Source organism: Zeugodacus cucurbitae, chromosome 4 (genome assembly GCF_028554725.1).
Source record: "Zeugodacus cucurbitae isolate PBARC_wt_2022May chromosome 4, idZeuCucr1.2, whole genome shotgun sequence".
In the NCBI taxonomy this organism is placed as follows: domain Eukaryota; kingdom Metazoa; phylum Arthropoda; class Insecta; order Diptera; family Tephritidae; genus Zeugodacus; species Zeugodacus cucurbitae.
In genome coordinates, this window is record NC_071669.1 from 74,955,674 (window position 1) to 74,982,103 (window position 26,430).

At 34.8% G+C, this 26,430-nt stretch overlaps 1 protein-coding gene across 3 annotated transcripts in view; it reads right to left on the reverse strand.

Moving 5' to 3' along the window:
- Nucleotides 1–911: 911 nt before the first annotated feature.
- LOC105212995 (protein trachealess) overlaps nucleotides 912–26,430 on the reverse strand; it is a 32,319-nt gene continuing 6,800 nt past the window's right edge. Inside the window, exons 2-12 of one of the 3 annotated variants that reach the window (XM_054229039.1) lie at nucleotides 21,400–21,432; nucleotides 21,271–21,318; nucleotides 7,843–8,078; nucleotides 7,161–7,228; nucleotides 6,662–6,950; nucleotides 6,301–6,422; nucleotides 5,809–5,868; nucleotides 4,562–4,755; nucleotides 4,295–4,401; nucleotides 4,066–4,213; nucleotides 912–3,993 (exon numbers count right to left, since the gene is read on the reverse strand). In XM_054229039.1, coding sequence (XP_054085014.1) covers nucleotides 2,604–3,993; nucleotides 4,066–4,213; nucleotides 4,295–4,401; nucleotides 4,562–4,755; nucleotides 5,809–5,868; nucleotides 6,301–6,422; nucleotides 6,662–6,950; nucleotides 7,161–7,228; nucleotides 7,843–8,078; nucleotides 21,271–21,318; nucleotides 21,400–21,432 — 2,695 coding nt within the window. In that variant the 3' untranslated portion in view covers nucleotides 912–2,603. Of the gene's footprint in view, nucleotides 3,994–4,065; nucleotides 4,214–4,294; nucleotides 4,402–4,561; nucleotides 4,756–5,808; nucleotides 5,869–6,300; nucleotides 6,423–6,661; nucleotides 6,951–7,160; nucleotides 7,229–7,842; nucleotides 8,079–12,588; nucleotides 14,039–21,270; nucleotides 21,319–21,399; nucleotides 21,433–26,430 lie in introns of those variants that run through there. The other 2 variants (XM_011185458.3, XM_011185459.3) reach the window with 2 other exon arrangements.

Below are 26,430 nucleotides of genomic sequence, written 5' to 3' on the forward strand. Positions count from 1 at the left end.
AAATACTATTATTGTAGCGAAGAAAACAATCTTAAATAATTAAAACACACAAGATTGTAAGTACACATAATGTTGGTTGCTATTCTTAAGAATGTGAAGGTTGCTGTGTTAGCGCATGAAAGTTGAAAATTTTCAACTTCTGTGCGTCTTCGAATCCGAGTTCGAATTTCGGAGCGTTGGTTGCGGAAACATGCGAAAGCTATGTAGCCCATCTCATAAGAACATGTGTATTCAACTCAACTGTCAAACGTTCGCATTCGCATTCGCTATGTAGTTTCTGCTTTAGTTAGTTCTTATGTTACAGTTGTAAAATGGAATTAGTTTCACTTAAAAACAGAAGCTGAAGGCCTTCATCTAATAAATCTCACTTTATTAATCTTAATCTAATCGACTGATATTTGTTTCTCTAAAATATTCCAAATATCTAAAATTTTGAAGAATAAATTACTGACTATTCTTTATGTGGTTCCGCCGTTGGAACATCATTTTTCATCGTTATAAATATACTTTAAAATATGCTTTTAATTGCGAATATGTGTATGTAAGTACGACGAATCGTGATTTAAAGCATTCACAAATTCATTATTTTAGTCAATTCGAATAATTTTATAATATTAACAATATATGATTATTTCCAATATTTCTGAAACTCAAATTGATATAATTGCCTAATAACAATATATGTACATACATAGATACTTACAAAGGTAAAAATAATACTAGAGAACTTCAGTAAACATATGTATGTATGTAATTTCAGTAGCAATTCGCCAGATGCCGAAGGAGGAGGATTACTTTTTCACATTTACTAAGTTGCTAATGCACGTTTCGGAATGAGTATGTACTTACTTCATAAACCAGTTAATCTCTTGTAGATTGAGACCTCTCTAAAATTTAAAGGTAATTGTACGTAATTTTTCCATATGATTTTATTATTTGTATGTATGCTATGTGCATTTTCTATGGTGGACTTTCGAAACCCACCCATATTTTTACGTAAATATGTAGTATATTATTTTTAACTGTGTTGCAAATTAAATATATATTTACATATCGAAGTTTACAATCGAAGTTTATGTTATATAGGTATAGGTGAATGTGTATGTATATATGTATATGTACAATATGTAGAAGGTACTTACAGACCAACTTACATTTCTTTAACAATTGCAAAAGCATATAAACGAAAAAAGCTTAGAAATGAGCGGTGGGAATCAAAAGGGATTTGTGATTAAGTATACATACGTATATGTGAACATACATATGTATATACACATACACATCCATATATGTATTTACATTAATTTACAACATTTGAATTGAATGTGCAGTTCCATAACCGGAAGCTTTTTAAACAAAATACAAAAAACGATTGATATGTATGTATGTCAATGTGTTGTATTTGCGACATGCAGATATTTGTCCTTAATTCTATATAAGTAAACCGCTAGATGTAGCTTAAATAATTAATAACAATACAAAATGCACTTCTAATTCCTTAAATGTAAAATTCTGTTTTTGTCTTTGCATTATTGGCACACTATCTAAGTCTTTTACAAGCAATTGGTTATTTGCTATAAATTAATAATTGGAAACTGTTCATCTTGAGTATTTTCATTAGTTATAACCTTATAGTATACGAAAAATATACAATTTTAGTTGGTTCATTTTATAAATATTTTTAATCCTGAAATGTACAAATGTTTAATGCCCATATCCTCACAGTTTTTATGATAGTTTTGTAAGCTATTTGTGCATGTACTAAACAGCATGGGTACAGAATGTTTGTAAAAAAATCAAAATCGAAGTCAAAAGTAAACAGAAAGTAAAACGAAATTTAAAAATAACTAATGCACATTGGTATATGGGCTTAGAGCTCTATGAAGTCGATGGTTCTGGGTCATGTACATTACTTCGTTGAGGTACAACCATGCCTAAGTAATACCGATGTGAGTTTTCATTTGATCAAAAAATTACTTCTTAATTGAATTCCTTTCCTCGTGAGTACAGTTACAGTTAGTTTTAAGCTGAGGGTGTTGTTAAAGACCATGACCTTTTAATGATTGCTTATTGTTGGTATAAACTTTTTGTAGAAAATTTAGAATTTCACAAAAGATATTTTCGTTTTGCATAATTTGGAAGATGGTTAAAATACATGCATACATACAATTACATATGTATATGAGTATGCGTTGGTTTATTTATTTCAACAACACTGCACCTGTACCATGTACGTATGTATGTGTGTATGCTATGTATTGATAGATGTTAAATCATATATAAATTTAATAAGGACCGCACATTTTTGAGAAAGAAATCTGAGAATATAGTACATTGTTTCGAACAATACTATATATATGTATATTATATATACATACATGTACATATGCACATATATATCTATATTGAGCTGCGTTCGATTCCAGTCAGTAGATGCGTTTTTGTCTTTAATTCCCTCTACGGGCACTGAAGAACATTCGGGCAACTTTTCCAAGTGCTCCCACAATATCCCAGCTCTCCTTAGAATGCAGTTCGACTTGTTGTAATTGTTGCTCTTTCTGATTTCCCCACTGCTGCTGCAAATTGCAGTTCTGAAGGCTGACCTATGATGGTGTCGAGTACCAGCCACTCGGTGGTGTACCCTTATGATATAAATGAAAGCTGGAATGTGGTGGGAAGTATTGTGATTGATCTAAGTTGCTATATGTTATGCTGGAGGCGTCGGCACTTGGGTGGGGGTGGTGCATGGTGGCCGTGGCCGCTGAGTATGGCTGTGGCTTGAGCGGTAGTGCGGGGGTGCTGCCACTCTCGCCAGCGTTGTTCGGTGCTGTATACTGAACTCGGAGCGAGTCCGTATAATCGTATCCGTTGCTGTTATGAGAGCTTGCTTTGGTTGCATTTATGGTATTGTTACTGTCACGCGGGGAAACTGAACTGGGAGGAGTCATAGCGTTATGATAATCGATGGAGGTGTGGTAGCCACCGTATGTGGACACTAAGTTAGTGAATGCATCTGAAGAAGACTTTTGTGGATGGGCGGGATGGAGTTGTAGATATTGGTGATTGTCATAGGACGACTCACTGCCTGGGGGTGTGGGCAAAGGTCCGCCCTGTTGGTCACCGTAAAATACGCCCGTCGGTGTTTGGCGAGCTGTGGCTCTTATAACGCTTTCCCGATTTGCATAAAGTTGCCTCAGTAGCGCAGTGGCTGGCATTTGCGCCGGCTGTTGATAGTGTGGCGCACCAATCCACTGTATAGTGCTGCTCTTTTCGTTTTGTTGCTGTTGTTTTAATAAAGCGTCGGTGCTGAAATCTGTAGCAATTACTGCAGCATCGCTACCATTTATTCCGGGTGAGGGCAAGTGTTTAGTCATAGCATTTTCCAAATCTTTCACGGAGGCCTCAGTATGTGTTTGCTGTGACTGTTGTATCTGTTGTTGGGCAATATGCGTTTGCTGCTGCTGCTGCTGCTGTGGGATTTGCTCTATTGTCGACGGCAAACGGCTTCGTGGCACTTCCCGTTCTATTGTAGGTATTTTCGTTTGCGGTTGCGTATCCGTGTCCGAAACGTTAGATGTGTTTACGTCCGAGTTTTCTTCGATTTGCATAGATACTTTGGTTTTCCGTTTGCGTTTCGTTGTAGTGGTAGGGGTTGCTGCTGGCGCAGTCACAGTTGTAGGTAAAGAGCTCACCACATTTTCCATTTCAACACTTACGGAATTCGGATTATCTTTAACTAAAGTTAAGTTGCTTGTGTTGCTATTAACTGTGGAACTTGAGCCCCGCCCACGAGAACGTTGGTTGTGTCCATCACCTTCCGCTTTCGGTGATGAGTCTTTCGTATGTCCACCAACACCGGCTGGGCCTTCGGGTGCTGCATCACTGCTAGGTGAACCAGAGTTCTTGTCACTCACAAGTTCTTCGTGTTTAATACAATCCACAGTAGGCTCCATTTGGCAGCAGTCCAATATGAGATTCTCGTTTTCTCGATTACTAAAATATTTAAGATAATTATGAATATTAAATAACCTTATATATGTATACATATAGATCCTGATAACATACCTGATAACATAGTTGACACAAATTATGTTTTGTTCGTCAGCATTCTTCGTACTGCAAACAACCGTAGCACAGGTTTGCAACCAAGTGTAGCCACCGTTCTTGTTCATCAGTCGAAAATATCCAGTGAGAACTTGACCCTTTTCTATTACTGCAATTTTATACGCAAATCAGCAAATCATAGAATGCAATGGAAATTTGATATACGTAGAAAAACACTAAAAACACTTACGGTCCATATGACTTTTTCGTAACCGAGTGGCATCCTCAGCATGACATAAACTGTACATACTCTTGTTGACAAGATCTTCCGGGTTGTAGTCGAGCAGGTCAGATACCCTTTATAGATCAGAAAAGTCAATATTAAACCATATGTTAGCCATTATATAATATGCATTTCTATGGTTATAACCAAATTGCATATCATATATAGAATAATTGACAAACTAACAACATAATGCATACAAATGGTGTGGTATTCGTGCATTCTACAACATACCTTGGCTCACAGTGTGCTATTCGGAAATCAAAATTTATTCGGGTTACGAACATGTCGCATTCCAGACGTATCTCGTGAACGGAAGGAGGAGGCAGGGCAATTGCTAGAGCGACCATACCTAACAATGGCGGCTGAGATTTTCTCGTATGTGAAAATGTATATTGCGGTCGCAACTTGCACAATAGCAAAACCACCTGTATCAGAATAGGATAGAAATTAATACTCATATAAACAAGAGATTACGAAATTGATCAATGTGGCTATTATATAGAAATAAATCGATTTATTATAGAATATCACTTCAAATAAGTATAAGTAAAATGTGGCAGACTACATTTTCACGTATGAAGGTAATTACGGGGCAAATATTACTTGTATATTGGTTATGTAATCGTGCTGATGTAAATATGTATAAACATACATTCATATGTATGTGTATTTGTGTGTACCACATAACTATAGCCTATGTAAATTCCTACTTACTAAAACTACTTTTTGTTGCACCACTAAATGACCTAGTTTTCTAATTATATATAAAGTAACTTCAATGTCAATAAATAGTATATACATATGTGTGTACATAGATATCTGCTTTTATATGTAGATACTTCCAACAAGTAAACAACAATCATTTCAAACTTAACAACAAAATCTCAATTCCAACTTAAGAACAAAAACAAAACAATTTCACTTTATGGCTACAAATAATTGTTACGATTCTTTCCACATCGAAACTGATCAATCAAACCAAATATTGCGCAAGCCAATTATCTAATTTTTACTATTTGTTAGTCAAACATAGGAAGTGGTGTTGACTTTGAACACTGGAACTATGGCAAATTCTAACGAATTCAATCCTTTCAGTGCGTTGATGGATAAAAATCCAAAAAAACGCATTCTTTTAGGAAATGTGCTTGTTGCATACAAAACAGTTCTGTTTTTGAGGGAGAGGGACGGCACTGTTGCAATGTTGCATGGAATAATTGAAATTGAGTAATGAGGAATTGTATACGTAATCTTCTAGAAACCAGTTAGCCGACAACAAAAGAAAAAAGTTAGTAAAATGGAGATCCAAATCAACGAAAAGTGGCATGCACTACTTCACATTTCTCGTATATATGCATATATAGGGATAATTGGCTTCTAATGTACACATATGTATGTATATGTATGTATAAGGAATTCAAGTACTCTCAAAAGCGAAACATATAGAGCCAAATTTGCTCCTGATTTGAAATGATACGTACCGAATAATTGGTGCCCGTTGGTTTACCATTTTTACCACCATTGACCGATTGATCGTTTGCCTGCAGATACATAAGTGGGGAAGGGGATGGTGAAATATAAATATGTCAATATAAATCACTTCACTTTAAAGTTTGCCTCATTGTTTTTAACCCGAGCGAATACTCGTATAACTTAAAACTAATAACTTTACTCAATTGCAAAATTAAGGCATATACATACATATATAATATACATACATATATGCAGGTATATTATACGCTAGCGAACAAAAACTCTAAAGCTACTTACTAAAACTACAAGGAGGAGAATGTGAGACACTAAATCGGAATAAAATTGTTCTTGTGTCTTTCATCATTTCAACTTAACTACAGTACATACATACATATGCATATATGTATGTTGGTCGGTGTTTGACTAAATTATGTGTTAATGTGTGCTAAATACAAATTATATATATTTATATAAAGATGTATGTGTGTGCTGGTACATACCCTATAGCCGGATGACTTGAAATGGCAGCCTCGTTTGGTGAGTGTAGATTTCATTCGAATGCAAAACGATCGCTCATAACCTTTATATCCGCTGGTGGAGGACACGGTCATTTGTGCAGATACTGAAATACACGGCAATAGTTGAATTAGAAAACAAGTATTTGTAACTTGTATCATTTTCGTATATGCACATACATAGTACATATAGACTCTTATGTATTCTTGCACAATTAACGTATGTACATACTCGTATATGTAAACTTCAGTATATACATTCATATAAATGTACCCACATATGCTTTTATTGTTTTTTTTTTTTTAATTTCAATGCACTTTGACTAATTCTTTTTATCATACTCACCGTCGGGGTTATTCGTTCCATGTGTACCAACACCGTCGTCTGACGCTCCTGATGTGGGGGACCCCAATCCAGTTGTACCATTGCCGTTGCCACCAGCTGAAATACCGCCATTGGTTAGGCTTAACCCAAGTTGGTCGGCAATTTCGGCGTGATCGCTCTGATGGACGTAGTCGAATATGCTACTTCCGGTCATTTCTACCTGTGACAAGCCCAAGTAAATGGATACCGTTTCCGATATGTATAGAAATCGACCATCTGCCGCAACTGCTAATGCAAATCCGTCCAGTGACTGTAAGCCAAAAATTAACAACAGTTATACAATTGCATACTCTTACTACATGTGTATAGATAAATAATGAAAACTACGTTTTTCTGCATTCACAGATACATAAATCATTACAAGAAAATATGTATAAACGTAAAAATTGTAGCCTCTATTGTTGTTTGAATTGTTGTTCGAACTTAATTAAAATTGATTTTTCAACAAATCCATACATACCTGTAATATATGAGTGCCTTGATGTTGCTCGAATAAATCTACGGCGGGACTACGACGAATTGCAGCACCTGATCAAATAAAAATATAATCGCAATTATTATTTAACGGTATGATATAGGATGTGCTCAAAATCTTTTAAAATTTAATGCCCGCTTCGTTAACGCTTTTAGCTAATAGACTACTGTACTACTGGCATACTACCATGTAAGAAAGATAGAGCTCAAGATTGTGACACTCTACGCTCTAAATTAAAACGAATTCTTCCTACTTCTCCTGGGAGATATCACTAACTAATGTATTTTACTATCAAACGTCTCCAAAAAAGTAACCATCCGAAACTGTAGTAACCTCTATTTTTATCATTCTTGAATCACACTTAATTCGCACAACCATATTGATTTGAACTATTCTAAAGCCTCATCATTAAAAAACCTCACTATTGAAAGCAAAAAGTCACATTCAGCGAATGCGAAATATATAGAATGCCTAAGCTTGTCCCGTAATGTCCACTGGTCTCTCGGAAGTCAAATATGTATTTTTTTCCAGGTGTGGTGGAGTCATTCCAACATATGAAGATATGTTTTCTTTTATATAACAAGTGAGATGGTTATGGGCCTACTTATGTAAATACGTTGTGAATTGTTTTTTCCCATTGTATGAGACTGTTTAAATACCAACTTACTCTTTAATTTGCTACTACTCGATGGCTCTCGGGTCCATGGGGGATCGCCTTGTCCAGAGAAATCCCTTAATTTCAAATAACTTATTGTCAGTCTTATAATGGAAGCCTTATCCAATTGGCTTGTTATAGCCGCTGGAAGAGGAAGCATTTTCGCCAATTCGTAGAATTCATAGTTTTCCTTGCCACGTCGAGATCTGGCCGCGTCTCGGGATTTTTCCTTTCTTAGTTCGAGAATTCTATAAATACAAATTCAAAAAATTAATTTTTTCACAATAATATATAATTTTTATTATTATTATTATTACTTTATTAGTATAAAGAATACTTTTTACGTCACATTTACAAATATAATAAATTTTTTTGTCTTATTTTTAACGAATTCTATGCACGTTTCTTGTTTCATTTTGTATTTCCAATGGTAAATTATTAAATATTTTTGAATCTGTGTTAAACATAGACTTTTGTGCTTTGGAACTTTGTTTATACTTAATTTTAAAATCATGGTTATTTCTTAGATCATATTTTTGGGCTTCCCCTACATATTCAATTTTTTCAGTTACGTATTTAGGTGCGTTTCCATTTTTTTATTTTATTTAATGTTATAAGAATTTAAGGGCGAATCTTTCTTAAATACTAAGCAATTTTAAAGTTTCTAATACAGGTTTAAAATAGTTCTCATTCCTCTGTTTAGCAATTTTTGGAGTCTTTCCATAAGTTTTTGATTTGAATATGTATATGTAATAGTGGAGCAATATTCAAAATGTGGTTTTATGATCACATTGTAGTTATATATTTATTGCTGACATACGATCAACTTTTTTACGAATCCTTCTAAAAATATGCACATTTTTTGCCAATTTTTTTATAAATATACTCTATATGATCACTGAATTTTATTTCATATATATGTTAAAATTTATTTTTAGTTTAGTTTTCCGAGGAAATAAGGTACAAATACGTGCTAAGTTCTTCTAAAATTACAAAAATATATAATTATATAATATCGAATCGAATTATATTCAAAGTTACATTTCAGATAACATTGTTCAATGTGGTGGTAGATAATGCATAATGCTGACTCCTAAAGCATTGTTATTTTAAGTTTGCCCCATTGATTTTTTTCTCAAATAGAAAGGGACATTCGAATTTGAATTGGTATTTGTTTGGGGATTCTTGGATGTGAATTGCGAGGTTTTTTTTATTAATAGTCGTTTTCTTTAATTGATCAAAGTTTCTCATTTTTGAAAAAGTTTTAATAGGGTTTTAAGTCCCCAGAATGTTAAGAATTAAAAAAAAACACATTATTCCAGCTGAATGTGAAGTCTTATGCATATAAACTTCGTATTTTAGTTACTTTTACTCTAGTAAAGTGCTGTTAGGCATAATAGTAGAGTTCCAGCTTTAAATATTTATTTTATACGTACTTTAGAAATACTTTCTAAAATTGATTATCTTAAAAGTTCTCTTGGTATGCTATTCCTCAAGATTAGAAGAACCATTTAAAATTCCTACCCGTATATGCTGGTGTCTAGAAAAGAGCCGAAGACTCAATTCAAAAACGGCTAATAGCTGAATTATTATTCGTTTGTGAGTTGCATATTTACGCTATGATCTTTAAGAAATCATTTTAAATAAATTTACAGTTCGAATAGCGCTTAAAAGGAAAAGTGTTCGGATAGAAGAAAAATAAATAATTCGGGATTAAAGTCAATGCATAATAATAACAATGGAATCTTTAAATAATTGCCAGCAATTTGTTATGCGAACGTGTGAATGAGTGAATGTTTGTAAGATTGTAAGTTTGACAAAGTGATGAGGTCTTTCACACCATTATGTGGCCTATTACGTCAACTGTAACAATGGGTGAATAATGTTTCCTTTTTACGAGTACATATGACAAACAAATATAAGGTGCCGCAAGACATACGTAGCAAGTAAAGTTCCCTTTGCCGGAGTTTGGCTTTTAAACGCGGAATTTTTGTCATTCACCATACGAAAAGTATTAACGAAATGATCATTCACTTTCATAATCGCTGTCTCACAACTCATTGATGAATTTTTGATAATAATATAACATGCGATAAGTGAACGATGATTTACATATACACATATAATATAAAATCAGAGATTTAACTCATTAAAAATTGCGCTAAGTATGTATTTTACGACTATATTTAGGCTGTTCTAATTGCATTATAATTACGATACAACGATCGATGTGATATTACCAACACCCCTTGCAAGTTTTGTAGTTTTAGTGGTATCAAAGTTTCAAACTGAAACCAAATAATATTTGTCTCAAGGCCTTTTATTTGTTTGCCTAAAGGCAAAATTCAAACATATGTATGTACATACGTGTCAAGTATTAGTTACATTTAAAAGCTTTGGCTGGTGCTGTTATTCCACAGAACCATTGCACTATGCACTCATACCACTTATGCGACAAGGGTATGAGTATGGAAAGTACGCATGTGCAACATTTGCAATTTCATTATGCAAGCTGCAGGCGTGACTGACATTGCGCTGTTGCCATTCATAACCGCGTTGGCTTGGCTGTGAGATGTCACACGGAGATGTTTGCTTATGCCGCACAAAGTTATAAAGGCATGTGGATAGTGTGAATACTCGCAATTATGAATGTGCATAGATCACTTTTATTTGCAGCTTTGGAGCTTTATATCAACTCTATCTTTCCTTTTGAATTTTTTCGGAATTTTCGGCGAGCTTCATGTCGGCCTCTTTGGTTAAATGTGATTCTGGCACATATATATGTACATACATAGGTATGCCCACATATCAAAGAATGTATGTAAGAAATGTATATGAACAACAATACTAAATTACGCTTGACATTTCTTGGCGGTGAACATCTGTTCCTTTACTTTTTATTATATCTTCACTTTTAGTTCATTTCGTCGGTATGTGAAACAACAACAACTAACATAAATTTGCGGCTTTTGCCCGTTTTGTTTGTTTGATGAGATGTTGGTTTATTACGATTTCATTAAAACTTCAGCTTCTACTTTAAGTTTTGCCTTTGAAAAGATGCCGGGACGCATTTTACCTGACTTTGCGCTTGAAAGCAAGCTGAGCACTGACATCAATGATGTGTATCTAGAAGTGTTAAAAATGTTTTTGAGCAATTAAACGAATTAATGTAGCGAACCTCTGGACAAATTTAAATGAAAGCTATTTTGTCCATGTGTCTGCCACGGGCCAATCCACTAGCTCAGATATTTACCACCTTATTTATATACATATATGTATGTACTCATACTTGACATGTGTACACATATGTGAACATAATTCAGTATGCGTACTTAGACATATATTTCATACCAATGTCGCTTTGTACAGACCGGATTTTCATTTTCTAGCAATATATTTATCATGGCGTGAGTGCATTATTGAAAAACTAATTGGATATATATAGCCTCACTTACTATAAAAACTGATACCTTAGTTGAGGTAGATTTATAAAATATTTACATATTTATGCATATGTTCGAGTTCTGTGGAAACGTTCATATCAGAACTCTTGGTATTCGACTAATCGACTAACCGAATTAACCGAATAGGGCATTATTCGAATAATAATATTCGGTTTGCACTATTCGGATAGTTGTCAGTCATCGACTATTCGATTAACCGCTTATTTTCGACAATTCGGTATACCGTTCGTTGTAGACTATTCGAATAGCGCAAGAGCATTAATTTTCTGTTTTTTATTGAAAAAAGTTAAACATTAAAACTAACAAAAAACTTAAAATACAAAACATAACAATGATTTCACGGGAACCATTAAGTAATGACAAAATAGTTTTAAACCATTTCACTTGGGCGAATGTATTAAACCAGTATTTTTCATAAAACGTCTATTTTATATATAAGAAAGTTAAAAGGTTAACATTTGTTGGTTGCAAGCAGCTTCTACGTGGTGCCACAATGTTTCCAACAATGGAGAACGTTCTCTCTGATTCTGATAAAGTGGCTGAATTGCGGAAACTTTAAAAAATCAAAGTCTGTTTGGATTTCAAACAATTTTCATTTATTCGAATAGTGACAGTATAACTATTTGAATAACCGCAGTAGAACGACTATTCGAATAGACGTAACATTGCGACTAATCGAATAGTACTAACCGGTTAATATTCGTACGAACGGTTACAAACCGGATATTAAAATAATCGGTTTTCAGGTTAATCGAATAATTTAGGAGCCCTAGTTCATATGTACGATCATAAATATGTTGTTAAAAAGAGCTATATCCGCCGGGATTAGCACTCTAATGAAACCTTACTTCTTTACTTTGAAATTGGGAACAAACGTACTTATGTACGAGGAATCATACGTTTAATCCGAATATGAAGATCGGTTAAAATATTTTAATTCACGTAGATCGATCGCTTTGGTTTACGAGTAAACCGTACGTACACTCCTTTTCTTCGTTCTTTATATGTGAATTAATTTCACAAATGTGCATTTACAAACGTAATCTCAGATAAAGAAAGCGCTAAGTTCGGGATATATTGAAATATATCTGTAATCCCGTGGTCTGCAGGGTCATACTTTTAATTTTACTCTTTTGCCAAGTTTCACTGAAATATCTTTGTTCGCAGACTGACACGAACAGCCGCTATGTGATGGAGTACTTCATGCAACAAGGATTAATTACACATAAATTAAGATTTTAAGTAGTAAGCTAGTAAAATTAGCCAATCTGTTTAAAATAATTTGTAAACTGACCCTGGCTCGATGGGCTGTTGTGGGCCGTGCATTCCTCCACCTTGGTGCTGGCTTGCCATTTTGCCGTATGGCATAGCGCACAGATCTTGTGTTGGCACCAGCCATGAGTGTGTGAAGGGTCCAGCCGGCACACCGGGCATGCTCAGCGGGCCCATGGCTGACATGTGATTTCCAGGATGTCCGGGTGTAGGCTGCCGCTGGTAACCAGCATAATCCATTGCGACAGCTTGATAGGGTAGCATGTCGGATGTTAATTAAATAATTCTTTTTATATTTGTTGTTTTGCACTGAGAGTACAATAATTATTCGCTTTGTAACTGAATGAATTCGGAAATGTATGCGGCCACTATTGCTTCATGGTAAATATATGCATAGCTTATATGCATTTAATTTTATGGCACCCTTATCACACAATTAAACTTCAATTTAATAATATTTTTCGATTTTAGATATTTTTTGTCTGAATATTCAACACTTTTTCAATCACATAAACGTGCGCATTATAATTCACATATGTATGTATTTTAAGGATCTCTGTATTCCTCTGGCGCATATATTCCGATATTTACACGAATAAACAAATTCTGTATTTTATTGAAGTGTTAAATTTTACAATTAACTAACGATTATTTCCGTGTATATTTTAATCATTTCACTTTCATAGACACACTCACACCAATCTCCGATTGAATCAATTTACAAATTTCACTGGCATTTTTTTTTAACTAGAAATGTGGGAGGCGGTTCAATTTACAATGAGGAAACGTATGAAGGTTATCGGCTGGCGTTAGTTGTGGCCTTCCGGTTGGCACTCGCGATTTTCTGTCTGCCGAATTCGGCAAATTCAGATTAGTAATTCCAATTGAATCCTACCGCGTCCGAGTACGGACCGTACGCGATGTGCGTTCAGATGACTTTGAGTTTTATTGACCGCGTACTGAACGGTCCACATCAACTGCACGTCCCAATGCGTTGTTATACGTTTCGTGCGTACTTAATGGCAACACGTTGCGGTATATGCCTTGTCTATAATTGTGATATCTCAGCCAAGTCCCGTGTGCCCGGAGAGGCTGGTGCAGGGATGTTTGCGTGTGAGTGCTCAACACCGAATGCGATCTGGTTGGCAATTGTGGTCAACAATTACACGTAGTTGGCGATTACCACTATGCATGACTGGGGTAGCTTATCTACTACCACCCGCCATTGTCCACCGACCACTCCACACTTGCACTCTATGTTGAGAAATCTGATTATGGTCGCACCGTCGATACCGTTGCAAAAGAAAGTGATATAGACTGGCACAGTTTAGTTAGTATGCGCGCTGGTGCAATACCGAAAACGACAAAAGGAAGTGTACGAGAATAAAACGTACGCAGTATGACTTGGCGACTATACACACAGTGCGTCCGAAGTTGGCGACGAGTACGTGCAGAATAATTCAACGATGTATTCACGTTCGAAATAAAACCAAAAGACACGAAAATCTGGCCATGCCTATGAGGTTAGGCAAGCTATGTAAATGTACATATGTATGTATGTATATATACGAGTATACCATATTTTATGTGGTGTGACGAAGGCATAGTGACTTAGTGAAATGGTGTGAAACAGAGTAGAGAGCGCGCAGTTTGTAGCGAAGAGAGGAGCGGAAGACAGAGCGTAGTATTGCGGGGGATGAAATAGAGGGTTTTATCCGCTCATCTCGAACGGGATGACTTTATTCTCTCATATACCATACATATGTATATGAGTGCGTAATATCGGTTATATTTCTATGCAAGTATTTTACTATAAATAATTGGAAACCTATATTGTATTGTTTGTTTCTTAAATTGTTGTACTTAGGAGAGTTGAATGAAAAATTGGAAAAGGTCACAAATCGTAGCTGAATGTCATATTTGCCTCAACTCTTGTTGGGCTCTTTTTTGTCACCGTTAGTTGAGTTCTATTTCCATATCCTTTTAATCATTTACTTATAATTGTAATAACTATTTCGTGGAAAAGAGAAGGAAGTCACAAATATTGTAGAGTTTTGCAGTGGAATGTATGAAAGCTTTGGCGTAAACGCGGTTGGAATTGATGAATATGTGAAACGTTTCCTATTGTATTATATTGAACTACGTGCATACGTAAAATGCGTACATAAATATATTTAACATACGTACATACAGTTACGTATGTATTCATCTACTATAGGTATTTGTCCACTTGTATGTAAGCAGTTAGGAGGAAAAGTTGCGCATGTTTTTGAATCTGAATATGTGTGGGCGATGTCGGGCACCTGACTAGCTGTTCGGTCATGTACTCGTTGTACCAGTAGCATTTTAAGCAGTTGCACGCTCCGCTCGTCATTCCTATTTGAAGAAGATTCACGTCCGTTTTTTACCCTCTCTTTTGTCTACGGCCATAACTACTGAGCAAGACACTCAAGCCTATGTCTTCTCACACACAGTATTTTACGCTACAATACGCCGTATCTCTTTCTCTTTCTGTTACTGTTGTCGGCATGTGCTGTATTGAGCGTAAATGGGCGGGACGTGACTGCCGTTGGTTGAATCTACATTGAGCGCATACAAAATGAGCCACATAATCAGAAGTATATGCGTATATCCAAGTCTACAACTTGCAACAAAAAATATATTTCGAATAAGAGCCGCGAGGTGATATTATGGTTTGTTATACATAAGTACATTTGCTTTTTTTGCAGAAGAATGTGAACTCAGAATTGTTAGTGTGTCTTCGCAATGTAAGTTTTTATATGTTTTTCGATGAGCCCTCAGTGCTGGTGCATGGGATGTGAATACTTATAAGTATAAGTACGTATGTATATGAAAATCTTATATACTACATTTCATGTAAGAAACTTTTTGAGTATTTCTATCTCGCTTTGACCTCAGCTGCCACCACGCCCGACAAACGAACATTTACACTTCGTTTTCTTTTTTGATAGTTACGTGAGCGAAATTTTTGTAGCTTTGTAGCAGTCCTCGCCTTATATACAAACAATTTGATGTATAATAGGCTGTCACGCACGACAATTAGACAGATACTTTTTGCGTTGGGTTATGTTACTGTGGTTACTTAGTATTTACATACTTTATGTTTAAAATATGCTCAATTTCGCTTCCTTCAATTATTGCTGTCTCGTTTCGTTCAGTCGCATTACTAACATTTAGTCATGTTTATTATACTGCAGCTACACATATGTACATATACATATGTACCAATTAAGTACATACTATATTCATGGTACTCTAACCTGCATACATACCTAAATAGGTATATACACACAAGTAAATGCTTGGGTAAGCCGTTCAAATGACAACAGTGAAGCAGAGCAAGAAGACTAAAACGCGTGTGCTTGAATGCAATTGATCGCGTTAACGATGTACATATTTTGAAAGAAGAGCGATAGTGTTTGTCGAATGTATAAATAATACTCCTGTTAATCTCTGGTATGTAACTGGATGCGCAGCTTTCATTCTAGGATTTAAAAATAATCTATTACTATGGCATTTTTCAAATCGGGTAACGATGATAGTTGGACACTATCGCACCTATCCACTTTAATCTCTAACTATAATCTAATCGATTCATTTTTCTTACTCACAGAATAAATTTAACTTTAACAAAGCACTTTGGGGACTCTAGACTGGCCCTTTTGTGACATATTTCTTAATCAGTTGACAATTATTGTTTAATATCTGTAAACTAAATGAGTATCTATACTAAATGAGTATATACTAATAACAAGCAGATTGGCATTACAATGATGGAGCTTAAGTTAAGTCAAGTTTAAACTTACCGAGGGAGAACTGTAGAAACGCATACATTTATGTATACATACATACATACATATGTACATGAGTATGCATAGATATATGTATATATATGTATTTCGTTGTTTATATATTATATCCTTTAAATACGGTTATACGGCATTTCTACGAAATATACAAAAGTATATACATATGTATGTATGTATACGTGCCCATACGCACATACGCATACACACATGACTAAATGTGAATGTTGAAGTAAATACAGATACTATCGAAACTGTTTTAACGTTCGTCTTTACTATTTTGATGGACATGTTGTGACTAAAATATCAAACAGTATTTTGTAAACACATATACATATGCATGTGCAATTTTATACCATTTACAACATATCGCCTTTCTATTAAAAAAGTACTATAATTCAATTACTGAAAAAATAGCCATGACACAGAAATAAAATTGAAATTCTCGTTTCTGTAGAGAAATTGTCTATTTGAATTCCACGACATATACACGTGTAAATATATTGATCGTCTTAATAATATATGTATATGGTACATAGATGTGAACCTTCACTAATTTTCAATTCATATTTAAAATTATTTCCCGACCGATCGGCTGTTTTTAATCCACTACCTACCAACAGAATAACAGTCATGGAAATTGTATTATGGCTTTCAAAGTTTTGAAAGGTTTTCATATTTCGTAGAGTATTGCATTTTTGCAGTTCATGCCGATGGCCCCGAAACTACTACACGTTTGATAAATAACTAGGGAAACATTGAATTTAACACAGAGCTCCATCCTTCCTTTCTTGCAATAATGGTATTGACAAGTGGCTGCTTTGAACTAAAAATGATAGAATTCCGATTTAATGAAAATAGGTCAATTTGGTTCGTGTTTAATAGTTTTAATAGTTTTAATATTTCTAGTTGACCTTACACCGCATATCTTAGTAAATATATAAGTAAAGTAATGTATGTATATCATTGGTATCCTCAATATAATAAGTTAAATTATATCATATTATAGTATGTATATCATTGGTATCCTCAATATAATAATTTAACTTATTATTAACTTATTATATTGAGGATACCAATGATATACATACACACATATACATATGTATGACGAAGATTCTATTTATGGATAGTTTACAAATTGTTGAACAAACAGAATTTGATGTAGAACTGCTTCCTTGTTTTGATTTTCTCATATAAAATTTATAATATCAGTTGAAAATAACCTTTATAAATGGCCATCATTAAAGCATGAAACCAGACACCTAGAAACTGAAATCCAACTTATCTTATAATTAATTTTCTAATGAGTTATTTTATGGGTTTGTTGTAATCATGGGTTAGTTATAATCTAATAATATTTATTTCTTCGCTTTTTTTGCGATTTATATTTATAATACTAACCAATAATCATCAGGACAATTAATGCGCTTAGTGATATCTCTCTAAGAGCTGAGATGTATACAAAATTGAAAGTTATATCAAACCTCTCCGAATTTCGTCCTCAATTCTTTTCCTCAGCTTTAGTTTACTAATATATACGAACAAGTACAATATATTAATTGCAAACTAATCGCTGTAGGCCCTCCTTTGGCATTTTTTTCGATCTTCTCCATTCCATTTTTGTTAAACGATGGGCTTTTCAATTTCAATTTCAACTTTTAATTATTTTTGATGGAAGTTTTTTATGTCATTGCTGATGAGATAAACATGTACATACATACATACATATCTTTATAAGATTTATTTTTGTTTTCGTAATTCAGTTTACTCTAATGAACAAGTGTTTTAACGATTCTCTCAAAATCCATTGTGCAAATATAGAGTTTCCTCTATAGTTTCTTATTATAATATCGCAACAAAGTTGCTACGAGAGTATTATAGTTTTGTTGACATAACGGTTGGTTGTAAGTCCTAAAACTAAACGAGTTAGATATATGGTTATATATAATAAAACGACCAGGGTTACGAGTAAAGTTCAAATCCGTATGTCCGTCTATCTCTCTGTCCGTGCAAGCGATAACTTGAGTAAAAATTAAGATATCTTCTGAAACTTGGAACACATGTTCCTTGGCTGCCTGAGGAGGTTGCTTTCGAAAATGGGCAAAATCGGTCCACTGCTATGCCCACAAAATGGCGGAAACCGAAAACCTATACAGTGTCATAACTAAGCCATAAATAAAGTTATGAAAATGAAATTTGGGACATAGAATCCCATTAGGGAGGGCACATTTGGATGTAATTGTTTTAGAAAAGTGTGCGTGACCCCGCCCCCAAATAGGTTTTTTGTATATAACTCGCAAACCAATAAAGCTATATAAACCAAACTTTCTGCAATCGTTTATTTTAGCCATTTCCTTATACAGTCCAAAAATGAAAGAAATCGGATAATAACCACGCCCACCTCCCATACAAAGGTTAGGTTGAAATTTACTAAAAGTGAGTTAACTCACTAACGAAAAACGTCAGAAACACCAAATTTCACATAAGAAAGAAGGAAGCTGCACTGAGATTTTTTTACAAAATGGCAAATGGGCATGTCGTCGCCCACTTATGGGTCAAAAACCATATCTCAAGAACTATTCTACCGATTTCAATGAAATTCGGTATATAACACTTTCTTGACACCCTGATGATGGGTGAAATCGGTTCACAACTACGTCTACTTCCTATATAACTCAATTTTGAATTCTTTTGATTCGTTTGAAACTTTACACAAATACTGTATTTGAGCTGTGACATCACTTGTGGAAAAATTGTCAAAATCGGACCATGACTTTTCAAGGCCCTTGATATCGGACATGAAGAACTCAGTGCCTAAGGGTAATTTTTCACCGAAAATATACTTAGGTAAATCCCTCAGATATTTTAATGTAATTCATTCCCTCTGAATTTTTTTCTTATAACAGTTTCTCTCTGTACCTGAAATGGTAAAAATCGGGTCATAACTTCCCCCAGATCCCATATACCTAATTATAAGTAATATTAAATTAAGTGAGCGTATAGTCTTCGATACATTGTATCTTGGTGGTGAAAACGAGTGAAATCGGTTTAGGAATTACCTCAGTCCCCATATACTATTTATGATGATTTTCGTTATTCCATTGAACTTTATACCGAATATATGGGTCGAATTGTGTTATCTTTATAAAATTACATAAATAAATTGCGAGAGTATAAAATGTACGGTTACACCCGAGCTTAGCCCTTCCTTACTTGTTTTCGAAATGTTTGTACAACAATTTGAGTGTAGCCCTTCTGTACCATCTTTTCTATAAAATTTAGTACTTCTGGCGTTTTTAGTTACTGAGTAGCTCACTTTTAGTAGTTTTCAACATAATTTTTGTATGGGGGTGGAGTTGATAGCTTTAGGGGTTTAGATGATATATGTATATATAACCTATAAGGAGTTCCTCTGTACCGAATTTTACTTGTATAGCTTCAATGGTGGCTATAACACTTTATAATTAAGTGATTCAAACTTAACGGCATTTTGTGGTCGGGACACTGGTCCTATTATTTTTTAAGTCATCATAAGTAATTCAAGACATTTTGGGATCGGATATGATTGTTTAACCCTAATACGATTATTAATCAGATATTGCGAACATAGCATGCATAATAGAACGAATTTAGAAACGATCTACCGTTAAAAACTAGTTGAAGCTTAGTAGAGTCGTTTAGAAAAAATTATCTTCCATTGATTAAGTGTTCGCATTACGCTAAATTTGGAGTAATATTGGTATAAATGAATCTCGATTGTTATTCCAGAAAAACTTACAGGGTAATGAGAAATTAAAGAGCTTCATCTAATTATAATTATCTTATCATAATATCGAACCATATTGACATTGAGAAAAAATTGTTTTAGCTTTATATGATGAGTCTAGAGTCAACACCTTTTACCCCTTTTTTACCCGGTGGTCCACTTTTTAATGTGTGTAAGTATAGAACTAAGACTTATCTTTAACAATAATTAACGGATGCATTTGTAAATGAGTATAAAACTGTTAAATACAAATAAGTACGTTCGTGTTTACATATTCAATATTTGAGAATGTGCTATCTCAGACGTTACCTAAATGTCTACATATGTATATATGATTGTTTATATGTCTGCACACGTTAAATGAGCAGTCACAAGATAAATCCAATTAGTCTGATATTTGTACTTTTTCTGCTGTAATTCGCATTAAATATCTGGACTAAGTTACCAATGTTCGAACTTCGAACGATTGTTGTTGGAGTTGAGGTTGTGGATATAAATACATAGTTGCGGATTGGTCGTTGTCATTATTGGCATTGCAAAGCAGATACGATGTGTCGACAACAGCAACGCAGAAAAACATGCTGTTTAAATGTCACCTAAGCCGCAAAAGATGTCAGGCAACGTCCGTTGAAACGGCCTAATAATTTTATGTTAACAAATTCAATAGGACGCCGAGGCAAACAACACGCATACATTACGTTCAAGAGAAGTAAAACTCCGAGATCTTTCCATATTCAGCGACGTGGCAATGCAACAACACTACAGATTCTGAGTCTGCGTTAATAACAGGTGAATGGTGCTTAAATAGGGCTTTGGGAAAATATAATTGTAAACATTTTCATAAAATCTAAACTGTGTCAAACTTTGTCCTTTATATGGTTTTATTCGTATTTACATAAATATCAGCTTTCCTTTACCTTTGCCATGGTGGGATGGAGTGTACATCGCGGTACACGGAAAATAGAGTTTGTTTCAAATTATATACATTTGTACTAATACGAAATATTATTTAACCTTCTTGTGGATTTTAAGAATAATTACAGGTATTTCAAAAGTATGAAATATTAATACTAAATGCTTGATGTATGTATGTATATATGTTTATTACCTTGCATTTACCGAAGATTGAGCGGCTCCAATTTCTTCCATAGATTTTCTACAAGAGAGTAAGATTATTAGTCCGTAAATGCATTTCTCGTAAAAGTTTAAGTTTACCAGAGTAGAAATAAAGGCTTACCTATCACCCCAGCAAAGTGCATCATCCCGATATCTAGAAAAAAAACAACAGTTTTTAAACATTTTTCCGATCGAGTTAGACATTCGATGTATTCTGTAACAATTGATTACAATATGATATTTTACACAAAACTTTTCGCCGTCGTCAGGAGTCAGCACTAGTACGTATAAATGTAGTATTTTATAATAAAACATTCAAAGTTATATTAAGAAATAAGAGTATTCATGGTTGGAGTATACCTGGATCGAAGCATTTAACAACGTATCTACTGAGGCTATTATGAGCAGTAGCGAGTCAATAAGTGTTGAACCTGCATACATCGGTTGAGCAAAAGCCTACAGATTAAGAAGGATAATAGCAGAAACAACGATGCCAGAATGATAAAGGGGATCTGTAGGGGCACCCCGTAAGATGGAGTGCTATCTCCGCTACCATGGAAATTAGTGGTGAATAACTTGGTAAGGAAACTAGACGTCAAAAACCCTACCTTAATAACGGGATGGTGTCTACACACCATTAGCAATATCATGATAATCACTCTTAATACTGTCCAGATTTGGGCAACACAATAACAATCGGGTGTGGGGTTAAAAGCGAAAAAACTGACTTGCTTGGATCGAAAGCTTATGGAAAGAGTTAACGGCTTGCAGCGCTGTGCATGATGGGACACTAAGATCTCTTTGCCGATAATATCGCGGTTAAATTGGTGGGACGATATAGAACCTTCGGTTATAGATCGGTGGGTAATGACAGTTTGGCAGGAACAGACTACTTGATCCCACTTTTCAATTGGGATGCATCTTTTGTGCGCTTGTTCTGCAGTGGCAAGGCAACACTTAGCACTTGGGGGCCTCACAGTACGAAAAACTGGAAGAGTCAGTAGTAGTGAGGCCTTTTAAAGTTCGCGTTAAGCGCTGGCATCCTAGAGGATGACTACTCATCATTGACTATGTGATGGAACTCCATCTGCTATCGCTAAGGACCAACACTGGTCTATACGTGGCTTTGCGGCCCGCCAGACTAACCTATAAATACCCATATTGAAGAATAAAGAAGAATTCATTGAAAACTCATACAGGAAATAATGTTCATCTTTTATTTGTACATGGTTTTAATAGTTCAAAACTATTTTATTGGGCAGTTTCTTAAAAATTTAAAAATTTCATGAAAACATTCGGGAATCTGAGAAATATTTAAAGACAAGGTATTTGAAGCGCGCATGTAGATCGGCGTGGTGTTTTTATAGAAAATGTCCTCTATCTAAATATCTTGGGATCGCTATCTATGTAAGTATGCATTGCATGTATGTAGAGCAAATATTATATAACCATGCAAATATATTTAGTAATTAAACACATTCGTTCATTTACAATTTAGTATGAGCCTTCCTACTCGTTTGTGTCTTGGCGTGAGCCGTCAGCAAGTGTCTAAACATCACTCCCGACCAGTTAAGGGCACATCGTTTGCCGCCATTTCACTATTGCTTCTTCTGTTTACGCAATTTTTACTGGAACCGCTAATACCAGCAATCAGCAATCTATGACCGACTACGATCGAGAATTTTTCACTCTTTATTTGGCAATTGTCCCTTGTTTGTGACATATTTTCTGTGATTCAACGTCGTTAACGCGATTGTGCTGAACACGTGTCTTCACTGGAATTCGAACATGTTTTTTCAAGCACCCCAGCGGGAAAAACCCCGACATTTATCGATATGGGAAGTTTCCAGCTTTACTCTTTCTTACAGTATACTATTTTAATCATTTCGTATTCTATGAACATTGCAGTCAATCAACATATTTTAACTTAATTTGAAAACGATCCTATGTATATGTATATGTGTGCAGAACCTACTTCATGATTTATAAATTTTATTATCTGTCCTGTTAATTATAACGATGTTGAGCAGAAGATTTGGTTGCTCCAACCTAAGTTATGTTGAAAGGGAAGCATTTTTGAATTGCACCACCTTTGTTTTTGGCGTATTCATTAGTGAGTACTCGCTACTTCATTTAATTCCTATAGGGGTGTTTATGAGCTTGTCAACACGTAAAGGTATAAATATCGTACACACTTTTGTATTTGTGTTCGCATATTAGCAGAGCAGTGCATCGCCGGCTGCTAATTTGTTTCATCATGGGTTAGTAATTATTATGTTAAACTAAGCACCCATTTTAGGACTTCAGCTGTGGCGATAATTACAATCGACACGACAAGCGTGACAATCTTTGCATTCGGATTTAGGCGATGAGATCGTCGTCGGGCAAAGAGGGGACTATTCCGAAATGTCGTCTGCCAAGCGCCTTGGGACCTCTATTTTCATGGCTACTACGCGAAAGGGAAAATTGCATCAGTTTTTATTGAGGATGCCATATTGGCGGTAGTCAAATACCTAATTATGTACATACATATCCAATATATGAACGATATCGGATAATGATCGTTAGATTCGCATTAACAAGGCAGCAATTCATACATACATATGTATGTGACTACGAATGTGCATTCATGTTAATTCATACATAGGTACATACACATACATACATATATGTAATACATGTAGATATTATGCGTCTTTACTACTACTGTTAAATTAAGAAGCGTTTTTACGCTTATTAAATAGTAGTGTCACAACCTAATACCCCACAAGTAGGAAACAACAATTCTTAAATCATGTAGATGAGAGTATTTGATGTAGTCACATCATGCTTTTTTAAGTATCTAAAGAGGAAATTAGACATTACTGAAAATATTGTCCTTATTTGTGGTTTCAAATGAAATCTTCATGTTTTATAGTACGAGTCCCTTTAGACTCAGATCAACTGGATATGTTGTCATTATGGTGTAATAGTCTGGGAAAATAAGGATATCACTCATTAGTGGACTCAAAATAAACCGAAGTCATTTAAAATGACAATATATCGATCCCAGAAATTGGTTTTGATTTACGGCATCATTAAGCCGATATTCTTGGAATATATGTACATTTGTATAATTTTTTCCAAGATTCAACTTTGATCCCTTATATCATCTGTCATATAAGCCTGGTCAAAAAACACCACTGAAGAGGGAAATGTGTATTATTTTCATTTGTTATATTTTGAGTAACATACATTTTGTATGTAATATTGGGTATACTGGAAAGCTTAATTTCAAAATTCGAAGGTAAATATTTTGATTTTGGAGGCTAATTTCGAAATTACTTTTTACTTATGACACAATTTCACGAAGAAAATGGGTTAGGGCAGCACCCAGAAAATTTATGCGAAATAATAGTTGTTTTAATTGTTTTTAATATTAAAAGGCCTTCATAGATGTTGGGCTTACGCAACATAGTTGACTCCACAGCACAAACTTCCTTTTGCAATAAAGAATAACATTATATAGATGATATTACCGTTCGCACAAAGTTTCTGGTTTTTGAATTCAAAAGGCTTGGCACACTTATTTCTGGGCACCATAGGAAGGTTGCTTTCAAAAATGAGCAAAATCGCAAACCAATAGAGCTATATAAACCAAACTCATCGGATCATAACCACGCCCACCTCCCATACAAAAGTTAGGTAGAAAATTACTAAAAGTGGGTTACCTCACTAACCAAAAACGTCAGAAACACTAAATTTCACATAAGAAATGTCAGATGGAAGCTACATTCATATTTTTTTACAAAATGGAAAATGGGCGTGGCGTCGCCCACTTATGGGTCAAAAACCATATCTCAGGAATACTCGACCGATTTCAATGAAACTTGGTTTGTAATAGTTTCCTTACATCCCAATGATATGTTGTCAAAATAGGCCAAATCGCTTCACAACCACACCTACTTCCTATATACCAGAACTTTGAAGACGATCTGAATCGATTACATTACAATATATAAAGTAAGCACTAGTGAAGATATCGGTGCAGAACTTTGTACAAAAGCTAAGTTTATAGTGTGGCAGCCCCATTCTAAAAATCGCCGAAATCGGACCATTGGTTTTTAAGGCCCCATATATCGAACACTAGGACCTCGGTGCTTCTAACCTAACATTATGGTTTCCAACTTTCAATGGACTTTATTCATTATATATGACGAATATGTGGGTCAAATTGTGTATTATATAATATTAATAAAGTTAAATAAATAAATTGCGAGAGTATAAAATGTTCGGTTACACCCGAACTTAGCCCTTCCTTACTTGTTTGCTAATTATTTTGTTGTAAGTAGAAATTCGGGATACATTGTTTGCATTCACCGAGAATCTCAGCAACCAAGTTGTGTGAATTCGAGGCAACATACTCAATAATAATAAAAATATAAATATACGTATATACATATATATGTACATATGTACATATGTACGTACTTATGTATTATCTATGTTCATATTCCGCTTGGAAGTGTGAATTTGCTCATTAAGAAGGTGTTCGAGAATTTTTGCTGTACTTATTTTTTATTAGGTGATGCTCTCATTTCAAGTGGTTTTAATGAAGTTGCGGCGCATTGCATTTTTACTCTCTATCTCCGTATCTCCGCTTATGATCGCTGCTTGTTCCACGGCTATGACGTGAGTGCTACAGGTACAAATTAATATGAAGCTCGTTCTAGAAAATCGATCAAATTGACAAGCACAACCGCGTTTACTGCGCAATGTGACGATATACATACGAGTATATATACATATAGAAACAATGTGTACATATTTATGTACATATTATGTCCAAGGTAGCTGGTCGCCGACTACTCGCAAGTGTGTAGTTACTTAAGCACATAGCACATGTTGCTAAGGAAGGAAGCCAACTGTGGCAGTATACTAAAAATCTCTTTAATTTTGAGTGGATATTATTGGGGCGTTTATATTGTCCGCCAATATTATTATATCATGCTTTTTACGCGCTGTTCCGTTCCCTGGACTCAGCTGTTGTATCAGTACTCTGGACGAATATTTTTTTGTTTTTTGTTTTGATTTAAGTTGAATTCCACTGTCCACTGATTGATCTACTGCTTTACTGGGCTGTGTTGTTGGTTGTGCTGTTTGTGCAGCCGTT